The sequence below is a fragment of the Argiope bruennichi genome, chromosome 10 (genome assembly GCF_947563725.1).
Source record: "Argiope bruennichi chromosome 10, qqArgBrue1.1, whole genome shotgun sequence".
Taxonomy (NCBI): Eukaryota; Metazoa; Arthropoda; class Arachnida; order Araneae; family Araneidae; genus Argiope; species Argiope bruennichi.
Window position 1 is genome coordinate 124,827,860 of NC_079160.1, and position 24,324 is coordinate 124,852,183.

Here is a 24,324-nt window from a genome sequence, read left to right on the forward strand (position 1 = left end):
GCATCTATCGAGTATGTTAAGTCACATTAATTGACTGCGATAAGTCATATTAATCTAATTTTTTTCTCGTTATAGCAGCAGTTTTTTTCGGCTTTATGTTACAAAGCTACTCATTCCGTAGTTGCAACGAGATAGTTACTTTTTAGAGAAGGGGAAATTTTTCTAAATTCTAAGTAAAAACGTAAAAAACGGAACATTATTTATAGTAGGGTCTTAAAAAAAATTGTTCTGTGAGTATAAAAGTCGGTTGCGTGCTCAACTCTAAGTAGCGGTGAACACATTCTACGAATAAGTAGGACTCTTTTTGCCTCTTCACGAAATGTAAACAAAAATAATTCCCATTTTATTGACTAAAACGTCTTTTTCTAGTGTGTGTTTCTTGCCATGCAATAAACGCTTCTTCACGCTGCATTCATGGCATGTGTGTTGCGTAAAACTACTTTTATTTCGTCTTGAAAGAATTTTACGACTTACCCAAAGCTTTCAAGTGCACGCGATGTTTCCACTGTGTTGCTAGAAAAAAAAGCTGGTGATGTAACGGGATTTTACTGGTTTTTTTGGGGGGGCGGAGGGGCGACGTTATAAAGGCAAATTCATTATTTGAAAATATCTCATCCTATAAACACCTCTTTCTTTTGCCTTAAATAAGGATAGGGTAATTCTCAACTTCAGAATCGGAGGGATCAGGATATGAAACCTGATTCCGCTAACAAAGAAAGGGTTTCGTAATATAAATGTTACTTTTGAAATATCTACTAGAATTCAGAAAAAATGGAAGCAATTTTTGTGAATTTAGAAGCCCTTGTAAGCTTCAAATTCTTATAAATTTTCGATGAGATTTAAGAATCAATTTTACTAATTCAATTGAAAAATTATTTCGTTCAGCCGGGAGAAGGGTGGTTTCTTTAAAATGTTGAAATACTGAAAATCTGGAATAAATTTGTTCGAATCACAGTTGTGTTCTAATTACTCTCTCACTATTCTGATCAATAATGATGCGATAATTGCGAGTTTCATCTCAATGAATGCAGTACGTATTAAGATGATAATGTTTTTTCTTATAGTACTTCCATACAGAACCGTGAAATTCAGAATTCTTTCCCTGAAACTGTACAGTTAAAAATAATTTTTTTTCGAATTACATCTCATTTTTTCTAATAATTATGAGAATTTTGGTGTTGTATCTTTTTATCCTCCCGTCTGTCTATCTGAGAGCAAGTTAACTTTAAAACACTTTGAGCTAAATGGATGAAATTCAGTATATGGATTATTAGACCAAATTTGATGAATGTTAGATTAGATATCTATGAAATTTTTAACTAATTCCATTCCGAGAAAGTCGGGCTGTCTTGTAGTTCGATTATAGTGAATTCGATAATTATAGAACGCAAAGAACTGACTAAATAAAATTTGGTACACAGGTACACAGGTTAGAAGTTTAGATTCCCATCAAAGTGTAAACAATAATTTGTTAAAGAGCTGGCTATCTTTTGATCTGTACTTTCACATTCATGTAAACGCAAAGTCTTAAATCAGTGAAATTCGGTAATATGATGTAACGATGGCTGTAATTCCATGTCAAATTTTGTTTCAATAGATCGGAAAAAACTAATCCAAAATACAAATTCGCATGATAGATTCAGTAAAAAGGCTAGATTCACGCCAAAGATCTGTATTTCGTAATTATTGTTTTCCAACGTAATTCAAGGCATTTGCGGCTTTATTCAAGGTCCAATATTAAACACGTTGGATGGGGGAGCTTTATTGGACAGTACGTAAGAAAGTTTCAGAAAGATTAAATCAATTGCTTTTGGATATTCTTAGACAAATCAACTCATTGATTACTTACGTAACTGTAAGTTTACTGCATTTATCTTAAAAATAGAAAGTGTTCAACACTTTTCATTTTATGTTTTTTTTTAATTAAATTTACTTGTTAAATATGTCTTCGTTGTGATTCATGTTCCTCCTAGATGCAAAAATAAATTTTCTGAATTTACTATAGACACTTCAATAGAAAGTTCAAATAACTTTTACACAGATCAACATATCTTTTTCAAAAAATGTATTTATATGAAAGAATTATTATTTATAGTATTCTTACGTACTCTACGCTTTATAAAAAGCATCAAGACTTTAAATAAAAGTCGGATAATTTTTTTTTCACTTTGATCTACGAAGAAGTTCAAATAAAGGGAAAATATCTATTATCTATTTGTAAAAAAAGACATTTTTTTCTTACATTTCGAATCGAAGAAATTTCGCCCTACTTATACCATTTCTTTGATTTTTCTAAAAAAATATCTTAATATAAGATAAAGGAATTCTAAAAAAATAGTTTTCAAATTTGAACATAATTGTTATTTAAAAAATATTAATGAAAAAAAAATTTTATTTTTTATTTCATCAAGGTTTCTTCGCTGAACAAAAGTTCTTTTACTTAATATCGAGCCTCAAAGACTATGGTAAGACCTCGACTTCTGACCCGGAGGCCTCCAGGTTAACCTAAACCGCCTTGTTCATGAGTTTGGCGACTGTTAATTCAATAGACTCTAAGTGCTCACTCACTGGTGAGATGTGGAAAGGTAGAGATATAGTAACAGTTCATGTGCCGTCCTCGATTGAATCCTGATTCAATATTACGTGACCCATGCCAAAATAGCTGAAGTATTCCTTCAGAAAAAGGATTTTGATATAACTACACAAGCTTTCAAATTCAACAAGATCAATCCATACAAAAATTTCTTGAAATAAAAATATAACAAGTAAATAGATTTATTAATAAATTGTATAAAATAAATTACAAAAATCCATCAAAAACCAATGCTATGAAAGCATGAAACTCTGTTTAATGTAAAATTAATAATTTCATTAAGCTTCATGGCTATCACATATATTTCAAAAATATGTCACAAGCCTTATCGATATATTCTATATTTTTGATTTTCTTGGGAAAACTGTAGCGCCCTAAGAATATCGTATAATTGATCTCTATAAGTGTGAATAACATTATTCATTCGAAATTATTTTAATCTTGCGGAACAAATTGGCATATTCAAAACTTCCTGCCCGCGTTTAGTGAAAGTGAATCCGCCCACTCAGCGAAAATCGTCGATTAAAAAAAGAAGTACTTTCCATAATAACTTAACATCTTTTAACTTTCGTTTTGAAGAAAAGAAGATGAGTCTGTAGCTGTCAGTAATCTCGCGGTGGATTAGGACGGGGACCAGAAGGAAATGGATCATTGCGCATATTATTAATATTGTCATAGCTTTGTGCAATATAAAAGGCGAGTGCTCTGTCCTGAGAACACTGCACTCGTTTTCGCATTCACTTGTAGCAATCTTATTCTTCTCTACAAAACTGATTGGCGTAAGTAGTGTAGGAGGAATGGATATGAAGGTAAGATTTTCTTTGATGAAGCAAATAGTATAAATATGAGTTTTGTCGAATGAGATAATAATATTTAAAAATAATTAAAATCTTATAATTTAATTTTCTTTTCTGCCGTTTTAAAGCATCATTTGCCAGGAAATTCGTTTCAAGAATTCATAGCATGAGCAATACATTTGAAATTTTTTCCAGCATATAGTGTTCTGAAATGGCAACCATTTGATCATTGTCTAATTCCATTTGTTCAACTCCGATTCCCAGAGAAAAATAGCAGAAAAGGTAAAATTTGCATTCATATTAAATATAATCATAGGCTTAAACAAGTGAAATCAATTCACATCAAGTCACATTCATATGACCAAATTTTGAGCCCATGAGATAGTTATTACGTAATATCTAATCCCAAATTTGTTTCCCTATACTGTCTTTTTTTTATTATTATTGCTACAAGATTCTGAATGAATTCAAAAATTGAATTGGTGCGCCTTACTTCACAAGAATTGCATGAACATGAATGGACCAGATTATGCACTTGTATGGAATTGTAGAACACTTTGACAAACACGGCATTTTTTACATTTTTTTTTTTTTTTTTTTGAAAAAAAAATAGTATTTTTGATTTACTAAAATGGGTTTTTTTCAGTTTCTTTTTAAAAATTAAAGATGTTTTAGAAAATACTCATTAAAGAGTAGATTTTTAGTTACTACGGTTTTAAATGTAAATGTTTTTCCATGACTGGTTTTGGCTCCCATTCACGGAAATTTTCCTCAACGGCCCCTCACAATGTTTCAAAATAAAAATTAAAAGGAAAAAATTTTTGCATTCCAAAAATTTTTACTCAATTTTTATAAGGAGTCATGCATTGGTGCGCAAAATTTCAGAAATAATCATTTTTTATGCACTGTTCTTCAAAAGACTTAAAAGAAAGTGAAGCGAAAGTGATGACCGGATTTAGAAAAAACAAACAGACATTCCTTAATAAATTTTAATCCGTCCCTAACTTGAATGACTGCTTTGTACCGCTCTTTTGTTGAGGTAAAAGAACTTACTCCTCAAAGAATATCGATTTTTGTTGTTTTCCAGTGGATCTCATCTTGATAAAAAGCATTTCATGGACGAGCGATTTAAGTCATGAGAATACGCTAGCCACCATTTCAGAGATATTTTCGTTTTAAAGAACCTCCTCAATAGCACAGTTATGACGACTTGGCGAAAAAAGAAGTTCGTCCAAATGGCACTTTACAACAGGAGGACAGGGGGGGGGGATCTTTTCTAACAGTAATGATCATTCCATCAAATCTCATTCGTTCCAATGTCTCCACAGAATAATCGTGCTAGAATCCCATTGATGTTCATTTTTTTTTTGTTGTTTTTTAGGGGATAAATTTTTTTTATCTATCTCTGTATATTTTTTACTGAGAGTATTTTTTATTTATGAAACGACTCTCATCTGTAAAGAAGAAGTGATTCCAGTGACGAGATGTCCAGTCTTTTCGCTCTTTGCACCGTTCTAAACGGCACCACCGTTGGACAGATGTCAGTGGAGTGCAGGATTCTGGACCGTGGGCGTATAAGCTTGATTTATATAGAAGGCACAAATCCACGACACTTGTCCGCCCCTTGCAGTCTGCAGCTATTGTGCAATGTGTTTCGCTGATTGCTATAATTTACTTTTTAGCAAACAGAGATGTATAACTATCTTCATCGGTTTCTCACCTTGTCGATCACCAACAACCCTTTTTACAAATGAAACTCCTACATGGAAGGTTTCCCTAGCTCGTGCAAATGACACCTTGTTAGATTTCAAACTCTTGGATTACACTCGCCCCTTTTCAAGTTTGTCTATCATCATAAAAGCTTATAAGTAGTTCCTTCTTTCTTCATAAAAATCAATTCAATTGATTTTGCAGCGAATATCTTTAATAGAGCTTTTTATCCTTTTCGTCACTACAGTCTACATCCACTTGCAGTGAATAATGCTCACATCAATTCTAGTGTCTTGCGATTGAGATTTATATACGAACCGACTTTCTGATGAATCGGAAGCTCATCGTTCTAAAGGAAACAATTTCATTTCGATCGTGTCATAGCTTTTTGGTTAAAAATTATGCAGTTGCTTAGCCGTTCTTGACATGATTTTTTCTTTTTTGTGAAATGAATCAGGATGATATAATTCATGCTCTAGATTAAAGGAAAAATGCTTAAAAAATCCTAGTATAAATATATAATACAAAATAATTAAAAAACAGTATGATGGAAATATCCATCATCATATAAATTTATATATTAATCTCAGGGCAAAATAAATAAAAATATAATATATTTTTGCATTATTTTTATTCCTGATGATAATTAAAAACAATTATTTTTTTGTGTATAAACAAATTAATTCCACATTTATTGCAAGAGACTGTTGAATACCCTTTGCATTTAAGGTATTTGCACCGAAATAATCCACTTTCTTTTGATTTTTTTTTTTTTTTTTTTTTTTTTTACTGCTACGTTCCTTACTTTGCAATAGTCGAGGAAAAAAGTTGCCAGCAGCCACCAATTTAAGGTATACCTGTTTTGAGTACAATTTTTTTTCACTAAATGTTATAGTGAAAATTTCAAACATTATGCGAAGAAGGATTAAGTTTGCTAAGCCACTGTTTGTAAATGGATATGCGAAGTTTTATTTAACACTCTATAAGCAGAAACCACAGATGTAAAACAGAAATATTCTCAAATTATTAAATTATTCAAAATTTTGAGCTACAAAAATGTGTAAAATGCCGATGCATATAATAATCGAGAAAAACAAGTCTGCTTTCTTATATACATGTCAAGAGATTCTAAAAAATTTACAATTTTAAGCAAATATTGATAATTTTATACATATCACAGAAAAATTAAATTAAAGTTTTGTATTTCATGTAAAATGACTATTTTTTAAAAAAGAAATTATCAAAATGAATAGTAATTTTACTCAAAAAGAGACCAAATAATAATTCTTAGGAATTTAGTATTCGTATAATAACAGTCATCACGTTTAACTCGCTTTTCTTGATAATGTTATAAAATTTTCTTCTACAAATACCGTCAATCAATCGTAATAATGCAGCGCATTTAATCGCTAGTTCAGCAGTTTGCTTGCTGTCTAATCCTCTAATTCACTGGTCTTTAGTGCTTGTTTTTTTTATAGTTCCGGGAGGCGGGGCTAGAATCTTCCAGACCAATCAAGGCGTATCTGGGTGTATCTCTGTTCTTAGTGGATGGATCGTGAAAGTTATCGAACTTTCCAGTATTATCCATTTAGTCACCGAATCCGTCGCCAAGTTCTGAGGTCATTGACGCAGCACCCGTTCAACACGCACAGGAGAGATCTTACAAAGGTTTTTCCCACGATGACACTATTCATGCCGGGTAGCAAAATTACAGACTTGTAACATTGCTCCCCTCTTTAAAGACTGACGTCCCGGCAGTCTCATTTCAATCCAACAGCTGGCGTAGGCTTCCGAAGGATGTGATGATGTTGATGCGTTTGGCGACTTCCGCACTTTCGAAGATGACATCATTCACTAATTTGGCGTAGACTAACGATCCATCCGAACCTTCTCAATGTTTTTGACACGGACCTCTTCGTACACCCAGACTTGATTCTGCTCCTTAAAATGCAGGATGTCCCATGAAACCAACATCGTATTGCAACGGATTTCTCCGGAACGAATTCTAACCAGGATGGTCGGTTGGTCACTTTGAACTTCCTCCATCGAACCAACCTAATATCAGGATGGTCTAAAGGTGCTTTCCGGAGTCCACTTGAAAGCCAGGGATTCGTCTTCGTCGCCAGAGCTTTCAGGAGAATATTTCCACCTATTCCCGGCTTATTCTTGCCATTCGAGAATTGTCTAACGCCCTCCACACAGGATCTTCTGAAGAGCGCATCTGTCTTTGCTGGAAAGGTCCTTCTGCGACGACATAACTTGTCCGGATGCACAGGAGATTCTTCGGCTCTTATTTGCATCACACTTCTATGCAGATTCGCAGCAAAGCTGAATTCTTGAAGGAAATCGAGACCGAAGCTACAGGGATCAGCGATTCCAGCCACGTAGTCTTCATCCGTATTACTATGCACGTAGATGCCAAGAGGCTTGCAGAGAGGTTGTCCCTTTAATCTCTGGGACGAGTCCAATCCAAACAGGATTGCATTAACTCCTGCATTCATAGGCAGTGAGCACGGGTCGCTACTAACAGATCCTTCCAAAGAGAGTTCATCCTCTCCATCCCCAAGTGTTTGCTCCTTCGATTTCACTTCAGGGGACTCATTCGGAGAAGCCTGCTTCAGCTCTGCAATTATTTGGCAGTCTCCCTGTTCGTGCATCTCCTCATTGAACTTTGGTTTATCCTCCGGATGGTTAAAATCCTCTTCAGTAACACCGGTCTCCACTCGATCTTCAGTCTTTTCTTCGTCCACTTGGCTCTCCCTGTTTCCTTCAATTTCTTCTGTCATATCTTGGACGTCTTCGATTTTATTAACTTGATCTTCTAAAGTTTCTTTCATTGACGAAAAATCTTTCTTCAATTCACTCTGCCCGGCTTTCATTTCATTCGTAAAGTTTCTCATTTCTTCCAAAAGTTCCTTTTGTCCTTTCCTCATCTGTGCCATCATGGCAAGTAGCTCTGCGAATTTTTCATCCATTCCTCGGTTTCAAGGCATACACAGGAAAATCCAAGTAACCTGACACCAAATGTTGCAAAATTCTTCTTCTACAAATACCGTCAATCAATCGTAATAATGCAGCGCATTTAATCGCTAGTTCAGCAGTTTGCTTGCTGTCTAATCCTCTAATTCACTGGTTTTTAGTGCTTGCGTTTTTTATAGTTCCGGGAGGAGGGGCTAGAATCTTCCAGAGCAATCAAGGCGTATCTGGGTGTATCTCTGTTCTTAGTGGATGGATCGTGAAAGTTATCGAACTTTCCAGTATTATCCATTTAGTCACCAAATTCGTCACCAAGTTGCCAAATGGTCGCCAAGTTCTGAGGTCATTGATGCGGCACCCGTTCAGCACGCACAGGAGAGATCTTACAAAGGTTTTTCCCACGATGACACTATTCGTGCCGGGTAGTAAAATTACAGACTTGTAACAATAAGAAAAGATTTTCTTGATGAAAAGAAATGCTTTGTATTACATTCAACTCATGCTACTTGCGAATGGTTCTTTCCAAAGTTCTAAAAATCAAGTTATATAAATATTAAAATTCTGATATTTATAAAATATAATAAAAATACTCATCATTTTGATTATAGCTTTAAAATCAAAACTATCAAAAGTTCAAATCATCTCTTTTGACTCTTCAGATGACTATGAAAATATTTAAACATGTTACCATATGTGATGTTAATTTTAAAAATGCATTTCTCATTTCCCAACTGGAAGAATTGGTTGTTATTTTTTTAAACTGGTGCATTCTTTGATTTGATTAATTAATATCATTGAATAATAAAAGAATTTACTATCTAAATTAAAAGTTATAAAACAACTTTTCTTTTCAGTCTAAATAATTCCTCAAGTAAAATAATTCTGCAAGTCTAAATAATTCTTCAAGCACTTCAAGTAAAAACTCACTGTTAATTATTAGTTTATATATATATATATATATATATATATATATATATATATATATATATATATATATATATATATATATATATATATATATATATATATATATATATATATTTACAAATGAAGAAGCTTAAGAAAAATGAAGCAAATACAAAATCTCTTCCTACTTTCAGAAAGAATCTATGTAAAATCATTTACAAACTATTTTCCTGGATGTAGATATAGTAGATCTGAAATAGTTAATAAATCATGAATAGTTACATTAAAGAGATATGAGAAATAACTCATTTTTAAGTTAGTTATGATGTTTCAGTGTTTCATGTTTCAAAACTGTCCTCGAAATCCTCTGTATGTGTTTTTAGAAGTGACGTAATTTTTTTAAAAATTGAAATGTTTAATGAAATAAAACTTGTATGATAAAATATTGCGAGTGAAATAATTCATATCTCTTGAAAGATATGTAGTTGGAGGTCCCTAAATTTTTCAAGCATTTCTCTTTGAAAGAAATTGATTCAAATTATAAGCATTATATCAAAAATATGAAGAAAAAAATTATTTCATGCTTAAGTTTTCATAGTGAATATATTTTGCCGCCCAAAAGAGTAAAAAAAGCTGATTCAGTTCAAATATGAAAGAATAAAAACTAGCAGTTTTTGAAGATTGAAAATAATTAGTTTTTTTTTTCAATATATAATTGTATAGTGTGAATGTGTACAGTATATTTTGTTTAAAAAAATAGCTAATTAGATGGACTTATTTAAAATTTTATTCTTCTTGTAGGTTATTGTATTAATACTGATGATGAGCCTTTATTCAGCCTATGGGGAGCAAACGAGAAAAATAGAAAAGAGGTTTAGAGGCCAAGATCACACATTTCCCAAACCTGAAGGCAGATCCAGCAAGGGTCATGGAGGACACACAGGCGAAGATGGAAGAACAGGAAAAGTACTCATTGTCCATGAAGTTGGACAATACGCTGGCCATGTAATATCAGAAGTAAATGGAGGTGGACATGGTGGAGGACATGTTATTGGTCACGGCGGACTTAGTGATCACGGAGGAGGCCATGGTAAGCTTGGAGGCAATCATGGGTGGTTAGGAGGTGGGCATGGCATTGGGAACGGTGGACATGGAGGTCACGGAGGAGGCCATGGTGGACTTGGAAGCTTTCACGGTTGGTTAGGAGGTGGACATGGTGCTGGTCATAGCGGATATGAAGATCACGGAGGAGGCCATGGTGAACATGGCGCTGGTCATGGTGGACATGGAGGCCATGGAGGAGGGCATGGTGCACATGGAGGAAATAATGGTGGAAATGGAAGAATAATTATTGTTCCGGTTGTTAAAACTGTTAAAGTTGTAAAACATGTGCCTATTGTGCAAAATGTGCCAATAGTACAGCATATTGCCGTTGTCGCGGGTAAGGGTGAGGGAAATGCTGATGGGGGACTCGGAAGTGGAAGAGGTAAAGGAACATACGGAGGTGGAAAAGGAAATGGTGTAAATCATTGGAAATAATAGTGAAAAGAAAAAGTTTTAAAACTATTTATTTTGTCATCAAGGTAAAGGAAATGTAAACTTCTATCATATGAGGGCATTTTTAAAAGGGACTTTTAAGAGGGACTTTTTTAAAAAATGCCCTCATATGATGGAGGCATTTTACACATCTATGATAAGTGCCTTGTATTTTTGTAAAATCCTTCTGACTCCAAAATCTTCGTAATCCTTTTATGGCAAGACCTTTTAAGCTACGGCAATAAACGTAGTTTGAATAAAAAGCAAAAATATGAAATCTTAAAACCTCTTTGCCTCACAGCTCTTTTACCACTAGAATTAAAATTAACTAAGCAAATCATCACATTTCAAAGAAATTCATTAAAGGGTTTTGAGCATCAAAACTCATTCCAATTTACTTACTGATGGTTAAGAGTTTATTCCCTTAAACTCAAACTCAAACTACCACTCAAAATTAATGAGTAATTTTTTTCCCACAAAAGGGGAGAAAGTTTCTGAATTTATCTTCAGAATAATGGATTTATTTTGATTTCGTAATGTCTCTATTAAAATGCAGGTTTCTACGATATTTTTTGAAGCTTATCTTAAATAAAGTGCAAGAATCAAAGACTTTGAAGCATGGACTTTATATTTTACAAGTTATTATAATAATATTGAAGTTTGATTGAATGTTTATGAACTAAATTGCATTTTGTTAATTTTCTATTGTTCAAATTTCTCTTCATCAAGTTTTGCAATTCGACGCCAGTCAAGCAAGATTACTTAAATATCACAAAAATACATTTTATTAATGTTCGCACGTGTTTACACAGGTATATTTCTTTCCCATTTTCTGTTTATATCATTTTTTTGTAGCATCACTGGAATGTGAAATGAAAAAAATAATTCATTATAATAAATGTATTCTATTTTAAACACTTTGGTTTTCAAGTTTTTTTAACGCTTTGACCACATATTTATTTAAAACGACTTTTGTATTTGAAGCGCATTTAATTTTTTGAGCATGTGAAAACAATAGCTTTTACGTAAGCATTTATTTCTTATTATTCAGAATATATGCTGCTGAATGATATGGAGGTAACTTAAACTAATTAGAATTACAAAAAAAAATGGAAACATAAATTTAAACAAATACGGAACGTTCCGATACGTCAAACGTACCCAAAGGGTAAATTAAAGAATATTTTACTGAAAAAATATCGATTTTCATTGAATCAAATGTTTTGTATGGATGGGTTTTTTTTGTTTTGTAATTGAAATATACTGGTACGTATATGCATACCTATTTACATTCAAATCGCTGTATGTGAAATGTTATTGAAGACAATTATTTCGTTTTTAAGTCTTTTTGAGCATTTTGCTATTATAGTTTAACACGTGATATCAAAGCTAAGCTAAACGGTTATATTATTATCTCGATCTCTAATGAGCGAAATGAAGAACTACCAACAAAAGTACCAAGAATAATCCTAGTGGTAATGGAAATGAAAAATACAGATAATGCAGCAGCCAAGTTATCAGTCCTTATGGTAGTTATGATCACCTCATGTATAAACAACAGCGTTTGGCATGGAAGGCAAACCTTTAAAAATAATGTATTGGAACAAAAATTGGCTTCAATAAATGACTTAAAACTGCTCATAAGTAAGTATAGCCCAGCTTCAGTAATAATTCAGAGCGCCCATCAGAGACACGGAAAGATAATCAGCATAACAAACTATAAATCATATTGCAGTTCCAGGACCCATTCTAGTTGAACCTCAATAAAAGTCAAAAATTACATTTGTCATCCTCAGCTCAAGCCACCTAAATGTATGCACGTCGAAGAATCAATAGTCGTAATTAATCCCAAAAATAATGACCCCAGAATCTTAACATTTATTTAATACTAGCCGCCTTTGGCGACCAGCCAGTTCGCCAATCTTAATGTTCGTTAAAATTTTAATAATTAAATATTTTATGCAATTTCTACTTTAATAGTTTCTTCATCAAAATATTTTAAAACTTCAAATTTTGATTATCATATAATTCATTCATAATATTATAAAGGCCTTCAGTCATAACGTAATATGTATCTCTCTCATTTTCTGTTAGCACCCGTAGAATTTATGCTTTAAATTAAAGTGGAAAGAATTTATCTTCAATTAATATAATAATATTTTTTACTGAAACAAAGCATTTTTTTATAATCTGATTACTGAAAATAGAGTCACTCAACGTTTAAACTTTATGGGCACTAAAGAATATCTTTTTTAATTTATGTAATATCTCAAGAGTTGGTCAACAAAATTTTCTAAGATTCATTATGAGCAGATCGATTCAATAACAATGTTTAAATTTAAATGCATCAAACACTAAGAAAATAAAACGAATCGTTTAAAATAAACGGTTGAAAACAGGTTTTAAAAAAACTACTTAAAAAACGATGTACTTAAAACTATAAGCATATACAAAAAATATATAACTAACATAAATACAATTTAATTACAAAAGCATGCAACTAACCCAAAAATAATTTAAATCATCCATTGATAACGTTGTCATGGCAACAATCAGAACAGAATGCGCATGCGTGAATTTTCTTCACCGGTTACGTAACGCAAATAAGTGATTTTTTCTACGCCAGTTGGGGTAACGCTATGCTGATTAAAAATTTTTAATTTCCTTTATTCTGTTTTATTTTAATTCAAAAGTACTTCAGAATGAATCTGAAAGATTGATTCATTAACAATGTTTAATTTTAAATGCATCAAACATTACGAAAATAAACAGAACCGATTGAAATAATCCGCCGAAAAATTTTAACCCTAGCCTCATTACTGTTGGGAGAAAAAAAAAACTGAAGCCTTTCTCGTTTGGCGCTGGGGATAATGGAAGATTTTTTTGGCGGGAAAGTTAGTTTTTAATTAATAATTAAAATTCTAATTAAAAATTCGAAAAAAGAAACCCCAGGTGCACATTCCCAACCTCCAAGGTATACATGTACCAAATTTGGTAGCTGTATGTCAAACGGTCTGGCCTGTAGAGCGCCAACACACACACACACACACATTGAGCTTTATTATAAGTATAGATATAGATATAGATTCCCTTCTTTTAAACGAGACAACCAAATGCCTACTTTTGACCTGAAAAGCCTGCAGATCCGATCACCTATTTAGCGGGAATTGATATATCTTTCGTATAAAGTAAAAGGAAATTAAAGCGATGCCAGAAGTAATAATGTAAGAAGATTCGATGCCATGTCAGCTACGAAATTCTAGCTTTTAATGTATCTATCAGATATCGTCCATCAAACAGCAGTACAAAAGGACGTTTTATTTCCCTGTGAAATTAAACCACTTCCTAAAAGGCGTTCTGGCAACAATACGGTCACTCTGAATTTTAACATTGAACATATATTCCTAGATTTCAAAAGAAACATGAAAATCAATGAATTGTATTAATACAAATTTTAATTGAATACATTTAAAAATAAAATGTTTCAATAAAATGTGAACTTAACCAATATAAACAATCCGGAAAAAATTGACAGATTAGCAGAAAAATGGGAAAACAGTATTATTTGCACAGAAAACACAAATTCATCTCAAATCTTTACTAACCGTCATTGAGATATTTATTGCTGAAAGCAATTCATTTTGAAGATAATTCCAAAGAAAAAAATATCTGGAAATCAAAAAAGAGTTTAATAAAATCAATAAAACGATGAATAAATTAAACCAAGGACTGGAAAATATCAACAAGTAAAATTCAACAATGAGCATAATGAGTCTTGAGACTTCATGAAAAAATTTAAAAAAATAAATTATTACGCAAACCAACCTTGAAAAAGCAAACTACTTGGCTTGAGACACCATTTAATTTAAGCAATCTCACTCACAAGGAAATCGAAGATACCTCTAAAGTCAAAGGCACAAGCATTTATCCACACCCCCTGTGGAAATTCTTGTACAAGTTAAAAAAGAAAACTTAAAACTGATACGGTGCCAGGAATTTATAACATTTCTGACAAAATTTATCTGTATTTAAAACGTTAATCCATATGGACACAGGAATTGCTCTTTCTGTCGAATGACTACAGACAAATGCAAACAATCCACTTCACGAACATTTCAGGCTAATTCATTGAACAAAGTTTAAACATTGAAGACATAAACCTTTCAGTCATTGAAACAAAGTCATGTGAAAACAGACGCAATCATTCCCAAAAGGGTGATCGCTATGATTCACCTACGGAAATGGATGACCATATCTTCCAAAACAATCATTAGACAAAAACAATTTTCACATCATCTTAAAATTTAAAAAATGAACTTTTTATTGATGCCCATTTCATTTCTGGCTATATTTTCTTTGTTTACATTTTTTTAATGAAATACACAATTTTGAATGTTATAAAATTCAATTAACAAAGTGAAATTTTTAAAAAATATATACTTCCCACATTAACATTTAATAACCCAAAGAGTTAATAATCGTAGCGAAGAAGCTGGTCGCCAGAGTTGGCTGATTATTAAAAAATTTTCTTTAATTATAATTATTATTTTCATCCAGCTTATTCAAAACATTTTGTAAGCAGATTCCTACCCATTGCGATGGAAAACAGCAAAAGTAGTTCCTATTTTGAAGTCGGTCTGGAACCCAAAAATTTTTACTAGCTACAGATTATTTTCTGTACTTTAATCTGTAGCAAAATTGCTTATTGTAGTAAAATTGCTGAAGATAATATTCTGCAGAGACGAAACCAGCATCTAAATGAAAACAGCATTCTTTATCCTGAGAAACTTGAATTTTGATCAAACTTTACCCCAAACCAACTTGTCAGAATCACTGAATTTATTACAAAAGAAATGCAGGAGCTGTCTTTCTAGACCTACAAATTCTAATCGAATCAAGTGTGGATCATAAACTTGTTTGCAAGCTGATTAAAAAAGCATACCCCAGACTACCTGATTGATATCAGAGAGTTCCACCTAACCGATCGGAAGTTAAAGTAAAAGTGGGAAAGAACTTTCAGAAACCAAAACAAAAATGCAGATGCAGCACGAGGTTCAGATGAGAGTTAACACTTAACGAAAATCTTTAATGAATATTTTCGTTAATGACATGCAGAAGCAAATTTAACATGATGTTTTGCTTATATGCTGAAGATGCAGCAATATTGACCAAAATGAAAAGCCCCGGATATTTTCAATTAGTTTTAATGAGATTATCAAGAAACTCGAAGACTGAATATTGAAAAAAAATGCTACTACAATAAAATAAAGCTAATACAAGAGTAAAGAAATGAAACCGAAGAAGAAATGTGCAGACGGCAATATCTTCAAGTTCGTTGATGTGTTGATATGTTATTATGAACTCGACAATCATTTGAAAAAGAAGACATCTGATAATTTTAGATATTCAGCACAATGTGGAAGCTCGAATCAAAAGGGGAGTCATTCTTTTTGCCCAATTCATTGACATTTTGGGTATCTAAAGAAAAAAAAATCATTCATGATTTTTTACGCCAAAAGCCATATCTGGAAATTTCAATTCAATTTGTATTATACGTTTCGTGTAGTTCAATTTCAAAGTTTATCCTATTATTATATTAAAAATTTAATTTAAATTTTCAAATCATATTACAAACAAGATAATTAGAAATATAAATTAATCTACGTTGAAAAAAATGATCGAAAATGTAATAAACAGGAAATTTTATTTTTCTTGTCAAAAGAACTTCGTTTGTATAAATGGATTTATATGCATAAATATTTATTTCATTATTCCATTTTTTTGGATGAATTCACCAGAATAACATCAACAAAAGAACAAATGGATTGCCATTCTCCTCGCACAAAATTCAATTGAAAAATATCAGCAATAAAACAATAATTGGAGAACGGCAAACAAGATGGACGAAAAAAAATTAATAAAGTTAAAACAACAACATTGCTAAGAGGTATTTATATCAATCGTAGCTACACTAGCATTCGAATTTTCCGAAAACATCAGAGCACGATTCTTTAGTAAACGGCAACATGTGGATACACAAACAACTTAATTGAATACTATTTTTTTGGAATTTCCATTTACAAAAATCTTTTCGAACAGAAGTCTAGAAATATTTAGGCATCAGAAACTTCTTGCTCACTTCTCTCTTTCGTCATTCACGTCAGCCTAGTGATGGCGATTGAATTCAATTAAGTGGATTGGCCTCCTCCCCTGACTTTGCATTCCTCCTCATTGAAAGCAGTACTGCAATTTCTCTCCGGCTATTGCCCATAGTTTTGAAATAGAAGAGAATTTATCTTGCGTCTACTATCTTTTTTTTTCCCCTTATTCTCTACTCATTTTTCTCCCACTTTATTTATTTTTTAATTAGGTTTTAAAGTTTTTATCTAAATTTATTCTATTATTTAAAATTAATTTCTTCTATCAATCTTATTATTTTTCAAAATTATATATTATCGTCTGCTGCATATGTGTTTCTACTTCCTACTTGATTTATTTATTTGCTTTATTTCTTTCTTTTTTTTTTACTACTTATTTCTTACTCTGTTCTTATTTATATGTATTATTTCTTATTTTGCTCGTGATCCCGGTACATTAGTTGTCTATGTTTATGTTGCTTTTATGCTGAGAGATTTGTGCTGGGGGCACCAGTCGTCTACCTTCTGAATAGTTCAGGTCAGGTCGGAGTTTCTTGATTGAATTATTCCGTTCCATAAACTAACATAAGTACTTAAAACAGCAAGATTGCTATTTGAAAACGATTTAGCTACTCTTCAGTATTTCGCTGCATAATCTGTCTAAACAGGTTTGTTTAAGAGACTACCTACACAGGAGTAAGGGCGTCTGTCGTCGGAACAAACACTGGTACATTTTCCCAATGTTTTGCAGAAAAATGTACAGGTGCTTTTTGCTGCCGATAGCTTTTTTGAAACCAAAAATTAACTCTGAAAGATATCAAAACATGCTTGCTGAAAAATTATTACCAGAAGCTCTTCTCATTTGCAACCACCTTGAGAATACAGGGCTAAAAACGTGCGAGCGCCACCTACATGGAGGAGATGGTGGGTTTGTGGTTAAATCTGTCTCACCATGGGAACAGGGCTGATTATCTGTCATCATACCAGTAGATGCGTACGCATAGGAAGAGAAGAAGACCGGAAATGACATTTAGTTGATCCGACAAGAATAATTCTTACTATTGTCAGGACAGCGTTTTTCTCTTTCGTCGCTTGCATGATCTTGCAGATATGATAGTAATGGTATTTTTCGCAGTGCCGGTCATTTGCAGAATGCTCAGATTTGAAATTTCATTTTGAAACCTCTGCAAAAGTAAAATCGCAACTAACGGCAGGATCAGCATTTATTTATTTCCTGCTTCACTTCAGTTACCAGATTATTGCCCACGTGACATTTGGGTTCGGGATGATCTCAGAAGCACCGTTTATACCGATTGAAATCAGAAAATGGCTCAAGTTCAAAGATGCCATTCACCGAGAGAAGAGCTCATCAAGCATTATCGATGCCGTCTGGCAAATGTCTAATGAGCGCCATTAAGCAGTGACGGTATTAAGGGAAAATGACGTATGGTTAACACTTGAAATAAAAAAAATTTTGATAAATTTTTTAAAAATCCTTTTTGCATTTAATTTTTTTAAAATATATACATACTTTTCCTTTGTTAAAACCTACACTCTAATGCATTCATTAAAGAATTATAAAAGATTACTTTGCAGACGAAGCAAAAAAATATACTTAATACACTGATTAATTCGACCATCTTACAATCGGAAAAAAATTAATTTACTTATGTAATATGTTAAATATTTGAAATATATACAGTAAAAGAGAGAGATGTTACGTATATGTAAGTAAATAATATTTTATTTTAATTATTTATTAGCATTAAATTATATAAACACATTAAATTTATTTTGACATAAACTGTTGTCAGTTGGGGTTCATTTCTTTTCAAAAGGAACAGGTGAAAACTTTGAAAATTTTGGCTTCCAATTATTTTTCTGACTTCGAAAAGTTCAAGCTGAAAATTTAATGCAATAATTTGTTGATAAAGAAATAGATAGACCCCCTCATACTAATTCAATTTTGGATGAAACAGGGCATACTCTGTCTTCTGACACAAATGAATTTTGGGATAATGTAGTAGCCGGCTGAACTTCTCAAGGCGATCAACCCATCGTAATAAAAAACAGAATTGATGGGAAGCGATGCAGTGAAATTTAAAGATCAGTTACCTAAAGAGCTTAAACCTGAATATGATCGACACCTTTTAGAATGTTTCACTTAGGATGATCCTGCAATGTGCACTGAAGAACTTAAGCATGAGTTCAAGAAAAGAATTGCTCCAAAACCAAAAAAACTGTGAATTATTATACATTATCATGATTCAAAGTTTCTTACACTTTATAAATGCTTTTGCAGCTCATTCTCAATTAGAGAGTATAACTGTAAAGCATGAAAACAAAAAACAATTCACTTATATTGTTCTACCTAACTTTTTTAATTTGTTAAATAATTTCACTGCTTAGTATTCATTCTAATATTCATATGCAGCTTCAAAATGTTCCTGAGAATCAATAAAGTAAACTGTTTGTGCTCCATTCATTTTTTTTTTTTGGTTTAATATAAGGCGTAATTATGAACTAGAGCATCATTCTCTAGCTTTTATAAAATCCTCTGAATCCTCTAATAAAAAAAAAGAAGAAAGAGATACACTCATAAAAGAAATAAAGTAAGTAATATTATTAATCATTTAAATTTTCTTACTCATATAATGATTGTGCCAGGAAATCCTAAAAACTCAACTCGGAGAAAGCAAGATGAAATCTAGTCAATCTAAGAGCAGAACCATTGGGAAATTTCCCTTTTATTAATTACTTTTCAAAGGTTACAATTATTTTTCCTGCTCATTCGACGCTCGTCCCCTGCTCCGTCGCCCTCTCTCTGTCGGAGATAGTGTCGCGTATCCATGGCTTCGTTGGTTCCCTTTGTGGCTTACCTACTCCGGTCGTCCTCAACGAATCTGCCTCTCTTACTTCTGCCGTGTTTTTCTTCGTGTTCATCTGTTCCTGAAAGTAATTAATTTTTATATTTCAATTGAAATAAGACCACCCAACGACGTCATTAAAAAGACATCTGACTCATCGTCACACAGCTGCAATTTAAATCTTGTTTTATCCACTATCCGGTCTTCTTAATCATAATAGGAGAGTGTAGATGTGGCAGTATATCAGAAATTACTCCTCCAATGTAGAAAAGTTCCATAGTGACTTAAAATGGATGTTTATCCCAAAATTTTGATTTTTTTAAAAATTTTGATCTTGTTTGATCAATTTAAATCTTGTTTTATCCACTATCCGGTCTTCTTAATCATAATAGGAGAGTGTAGATGTGGCAGTATATCAGAAATTACTCCTCCAATGTAGAAAAGTTCCATAGTGACTTAAAATGGATGTTTATCCCAAAATTTTGATTTTTTTAAAAATTTTGATTGGTCCTTGGACTCTTTCCTCAATACTCTTTGGAATTATGTAATCATTACAAGTAATTATTCCTGGGTAAAAATGTGTGATATCAGTTGAGGGTTTTTCTTCTCCAGCAGCACCTCGACGTATCCGTCAATATAATCTTTCAGGCCATCGATATTATTAACCCACAGCCATGTTGTAATTGTGATTCTGCTTCTGGCTGCAATTTGACATCATCAAATAAGGCAAAACGCTTACCAATCGCTTGCCTTAAATAAAATGGTAAGAGCTGTTTGTAAGAGTTGACAACAACTCATTTGTTCATATAATGAGCAAATAAACAATTTTAAATAAAATTTCAACATTCTAAATCATAGAAATTGAATTTTATGGACTTTATTTTTAGCAAATTGATTTATAAGTAAATCTATATCTAATTTTTGTAAACTATTACTTTCAACAGAAATATTTTCAAAATTTGCCAATCTCTCTTGATCCATAGTAAGTCTCAGAAAATTATTCATTGTTTTTAGCTTTGGAAATGGTCTCTAGACATATTAATAACATATATATAAAGAATCTGGAAATATTAATAAAATATATAAAACAATATAAATGTTGGAAAAATAAAGAGTCAAATAATTGAAAACAATATAGCTTAGAGTTTCAGCTAAAAAGATATTTTCTCCAATAATTTGCAAAAAAAAAAAAAAAATCATGCATAAGTTCTATACTTTTATATCGCTTTGGTTTTTGTAGTAAATTGAGCAGATCTTGTTCAGAACATTTTTTAAAATCAGAAATATTCAACAAAAAAAATTTAACTTCTGAATGAAAGGATAGATTTTATATTTTAACAAAGATGATGGCGGAACATCAAACGTTGGGTCGTTACGGAATATTGGGTCGTTACAAATAAATTAAATATTTAAGACGAGACAGGACGATCTGAAAAATGAAGCGTATTCTCTTCATGTTGTTTCAGGATTACGAACAAAGACGCTGGTTCATTCACTAATGCAGAATACTCCAAGAAATTGTTTTCTTGTTTTCTTATTTTTCAAAGCCATACAACACCATCTGCGAGACAGAAGTTGGGCCATTAAAAACCCTTTTTTGCTTCTAAAACCCGACGATAGACGCAGAGTTTAAATGAGCAGTTGAAGACCAAAAAGGAAACACGGAAAGACAAACAAAAAAAATCCACTTGAAACGCGTTCGACTCTTTTCAATTCTAATCTCTAAGTAATACCCACGCGCCGTCATCGGGTAAACGCACCTGGGACGTCTCAGAGTTTTCTTTTCTCCACTCGGGTTTCCTTTTCGTTGCTGTTGCTTTCGATTGCAGTTGAATTGCAGCTGATGAGAGTCAGAGAAAATGAGAAGAGAGTCACTCTTCATTTTCTCCGAAAAGGAAAGCTGTGGGACGGAAACAAAAGCTTGTTTTTAAAAGAAGCGGCACATTCCATTGTTGAAACAGATATCTTTTTCTTTTCTCTTGTATGGTTTATTTTCAAAGATGAGTTGTTTTAAAATTTTGATGAAAATATACGAAATGATGGTAGTTCCACTTAGTAATCAATAGTGGTACGTGGGGAATATGCAGATAAAACAGAAGTAACCATAAACAAGCATGATTTTTAATTTTCTAAAAATGGAGTGTTATTCGAGTCTGTATAATACGAAACGAAGATGTGTGTGTGTGTGTGTGTGTGTGTGTGTGTGTGTGTGTGTGTGTGTGTGTGTGTGTGTGTGTGTGTGTGTGTGTGTGTGTGTGTGTGTGTGTGTGTGTGTGTGTGTGTGTGTGTGTGTGTGTGTGTGTGTGTGTGTGTGTGTGTGTGTGTGTGTGTGTGTGCTTGTGTGCTTTCATTTAAATTTTATCAAATATTTTTAAACTCTTAAGATTATATTCAGGAATATTTCACTAGACATTATGTTATTCGCTGTAAACTTACATTGTCACTGAACTAAGTATATAGATAAAATAATAAAAATTTAAAGTACATACATTAATTTAAAATATATTCATTAAATAATATTTTACTCTCTTTATGTAAGTTATGCCATATGTTTTGCAGTGCATACAGTACACTTCCAAATATCCAGTTCGTAACTATCCGGTTTTCAAAAACTGAAAACTGTAAGTTTTGTGGGGTTACCTTTATCTTTACCTTTACCTTATGAAGGGTTACTTTTTACTTACCTATCTTAAGGATACCTTTTCATATTTATGTATCATTTATCAGTGAAAAATAAAATCAGTTTGAGCCAATTTTCTTAAGAATTAGACCTACGATTTACTTTAATGTTTTGTTTATGTTTCCTGCATTTAAGTTGGGCATTGCAGAATTTATGTTAAAATATAAACAGTTATATCCTTGAAATTACTTTTCCTCTAATAAATTTTTGAAACTATAGTGCAGTATAGTGCAGTACATAAACATATATAAAGTACCAGTACAGATGCATCTATTTTAACTCGACACGTTACCGGCAATTACTTCTTTGATTCACCGAGCCGCGGCCACGTTCACATTCTATCTGGCTTGAGATAAACAGCTTTAGTACTCAATAAGAAGCGAGAAAATATATATTATAGCAGTGAGTTTTGGTATAAAAACTTTGCCTCCTGGTATCGGTGGGCTAAGAAATGAGTTCATAGAACTCCGGCCTATCCAGGTTTTTTTATTGTTATTTATTTATTCATTTATTGATTTATTTTTGTTATCCGACTTGCCCTTCCGCCACATTAGGCCAGATACTCGGGAGTGTACTATATTAAAATTTCCTCACTTATTGAATTTTAACGTTTTTGAATGAGTTGAAAGAACAATATATGCAAAACTGAAAGAAAAAAAAACATGTTCTATGCATTTCCATTCTTTTTATTTCGAGCTAATGATTAGTTTCTATACACTTTAATTTGGCTTGCCTTGTCTCATCTTCATAAAGGTGGAGTTTTAAAATCGATTCTTTTCTCATTTCTTGATCGGCTAAAGTTTTAAAATTCTATATAGTTTCTGCTGTAATTTCTATGAAACTTTCTTACGTTAATAGTTTTAAGTACTTAATTAAACGTCGTTTTATATAATCGGTGATTTACATAAGTAATTTTTGATACCATGAGTAGGGCATCACCTGAAAATGGTTTTGGGAAAAAAATGTTTTCAATAATCAATGATATTCATAATAATCTATACTACTATTATAAATGTGAAAGTTTGCATGGATTTGTTTGTTTGTTTGAATGAGGGGGATTTAGGGATTTTTAGCTACAAAGGCTGCCATCCCAGCATTCAACAATATCTCCAATTAATGAATGTCAAAAAATTTCAAGGGTTGAAGGAAAATATGGAGAGACAGTTTATCTGCAAATGCTTTGCTCGGGAGTTGTTTGAAATTACAGGTTGAAAGAGAATTGAGGCCCAACTTCGACCAGAGGCAACGTCTCATGCTCGAGTATTTTCGGCAGTGCAGTAAGATATGATCCAAATTATTCAAAGATTGGCATGTTTCGCAATTTGGTTGATTCGACAGGTTAAAACGATGTAGAAGGCCAGGTGTGATGAGTGCTTTGGTAGAAATTCTAGCGCAAATGATGCCTTCTCTTCTATTTCTTGTTCCATTTAGCAATATTTTTTAAGTCTAGGATTTCTCCAAGAATTTCATAATATTTGCTCTGTCTATAGCTGTCTGTTTTCTTTTTGAGATTTGTTTGATGCGTGAGGTGATGTCTTCCGATGCTATCCATTCAATGCATGGGCTGATTTCTATTACTGATTTTGCGATCAAGTTCGTTTTTTCATTCCATAATACTGTCGAATGCCCTGGGACCCATAGAAAGGTAATATGTTGGTTAATCTGAGATTTTTCCACAATTTTATGAATAATGGATGGGGATTTATATGAAAATTTTTGAAGTGCTGTTAGAACTGAAAGACTATCTGTAAGAAGAAGTAAATGTTTCTCAGGAACGGAAAGATACTCCAGAACCTGGCAAATTGCAAGAGCTTCAGCTGTAAAAATTGAATTGATGTTGTGAGTTCGAAACGCAAATTGAGACACATCCGAAATGCTGGCGGTTTGATTGGATGGGTAGATGTTGGTTAGTCAATCTCGCCAGAATGGTTGAACGGAATTGAATGAAATTTAGCGCAGAGATATAGTCTGGAGTAGAACATAGGCTACTATTTATTCCGGTTAATTGAGTGGTTATTTTTTATTAATTAAAAACTAACTTTCCCGCCAAGAATCTGAGGCCAAATCCAAAATGAGTAAAGGCTTAATATATTTTCAACCGATTATTTCAAAGGGTTCTGTT

General features: G+C 32.5%; 1 protein-coding gene across 1 annotated transcript; it reads left to right on the forward strand.

The window, feature by feature from the left end:
• Nucleotides 1-8,043: 8,043 nt before the first annotated feature.
• LOC129987778 (uncharacterized) lies at nucleotides 8,044-10,521 on the forward strand. The gene is made up of 2 exons (XM_056095713.1): nucleotides 8,044-8,109; nucleotides 9,784-10,521. The coding sequence occupies exons 1-2, from the start codon at nucleotides 8,044-8,046 to the stop codon at nucleotides 10,519-10,521; spliced, it is 804 nt and encodes a 267-aa protein (XP_055951688.1).
• The last annotated feature ends 13,803 nt before the right edge of the window (nucleotides 10,522-24,324 follow it).

Excerpts from the sequence above, each read along its gene's own strand:
- LOC129987778 (XM_056095713.1), top strand. The coding sequence starts at position 8,044 with ATGGCAAGTAGCTCTGCGAATTTTTCATCCATTCCTCGGTTTCAAGGC. Across the intron at positions 8,110-9,783 it reads GCATACACAGGAAAATCCAA|GTTATTGTATTAATACTGAT; the intron begins GTAACCTGACAC and ends TTCTTCTTGTAG.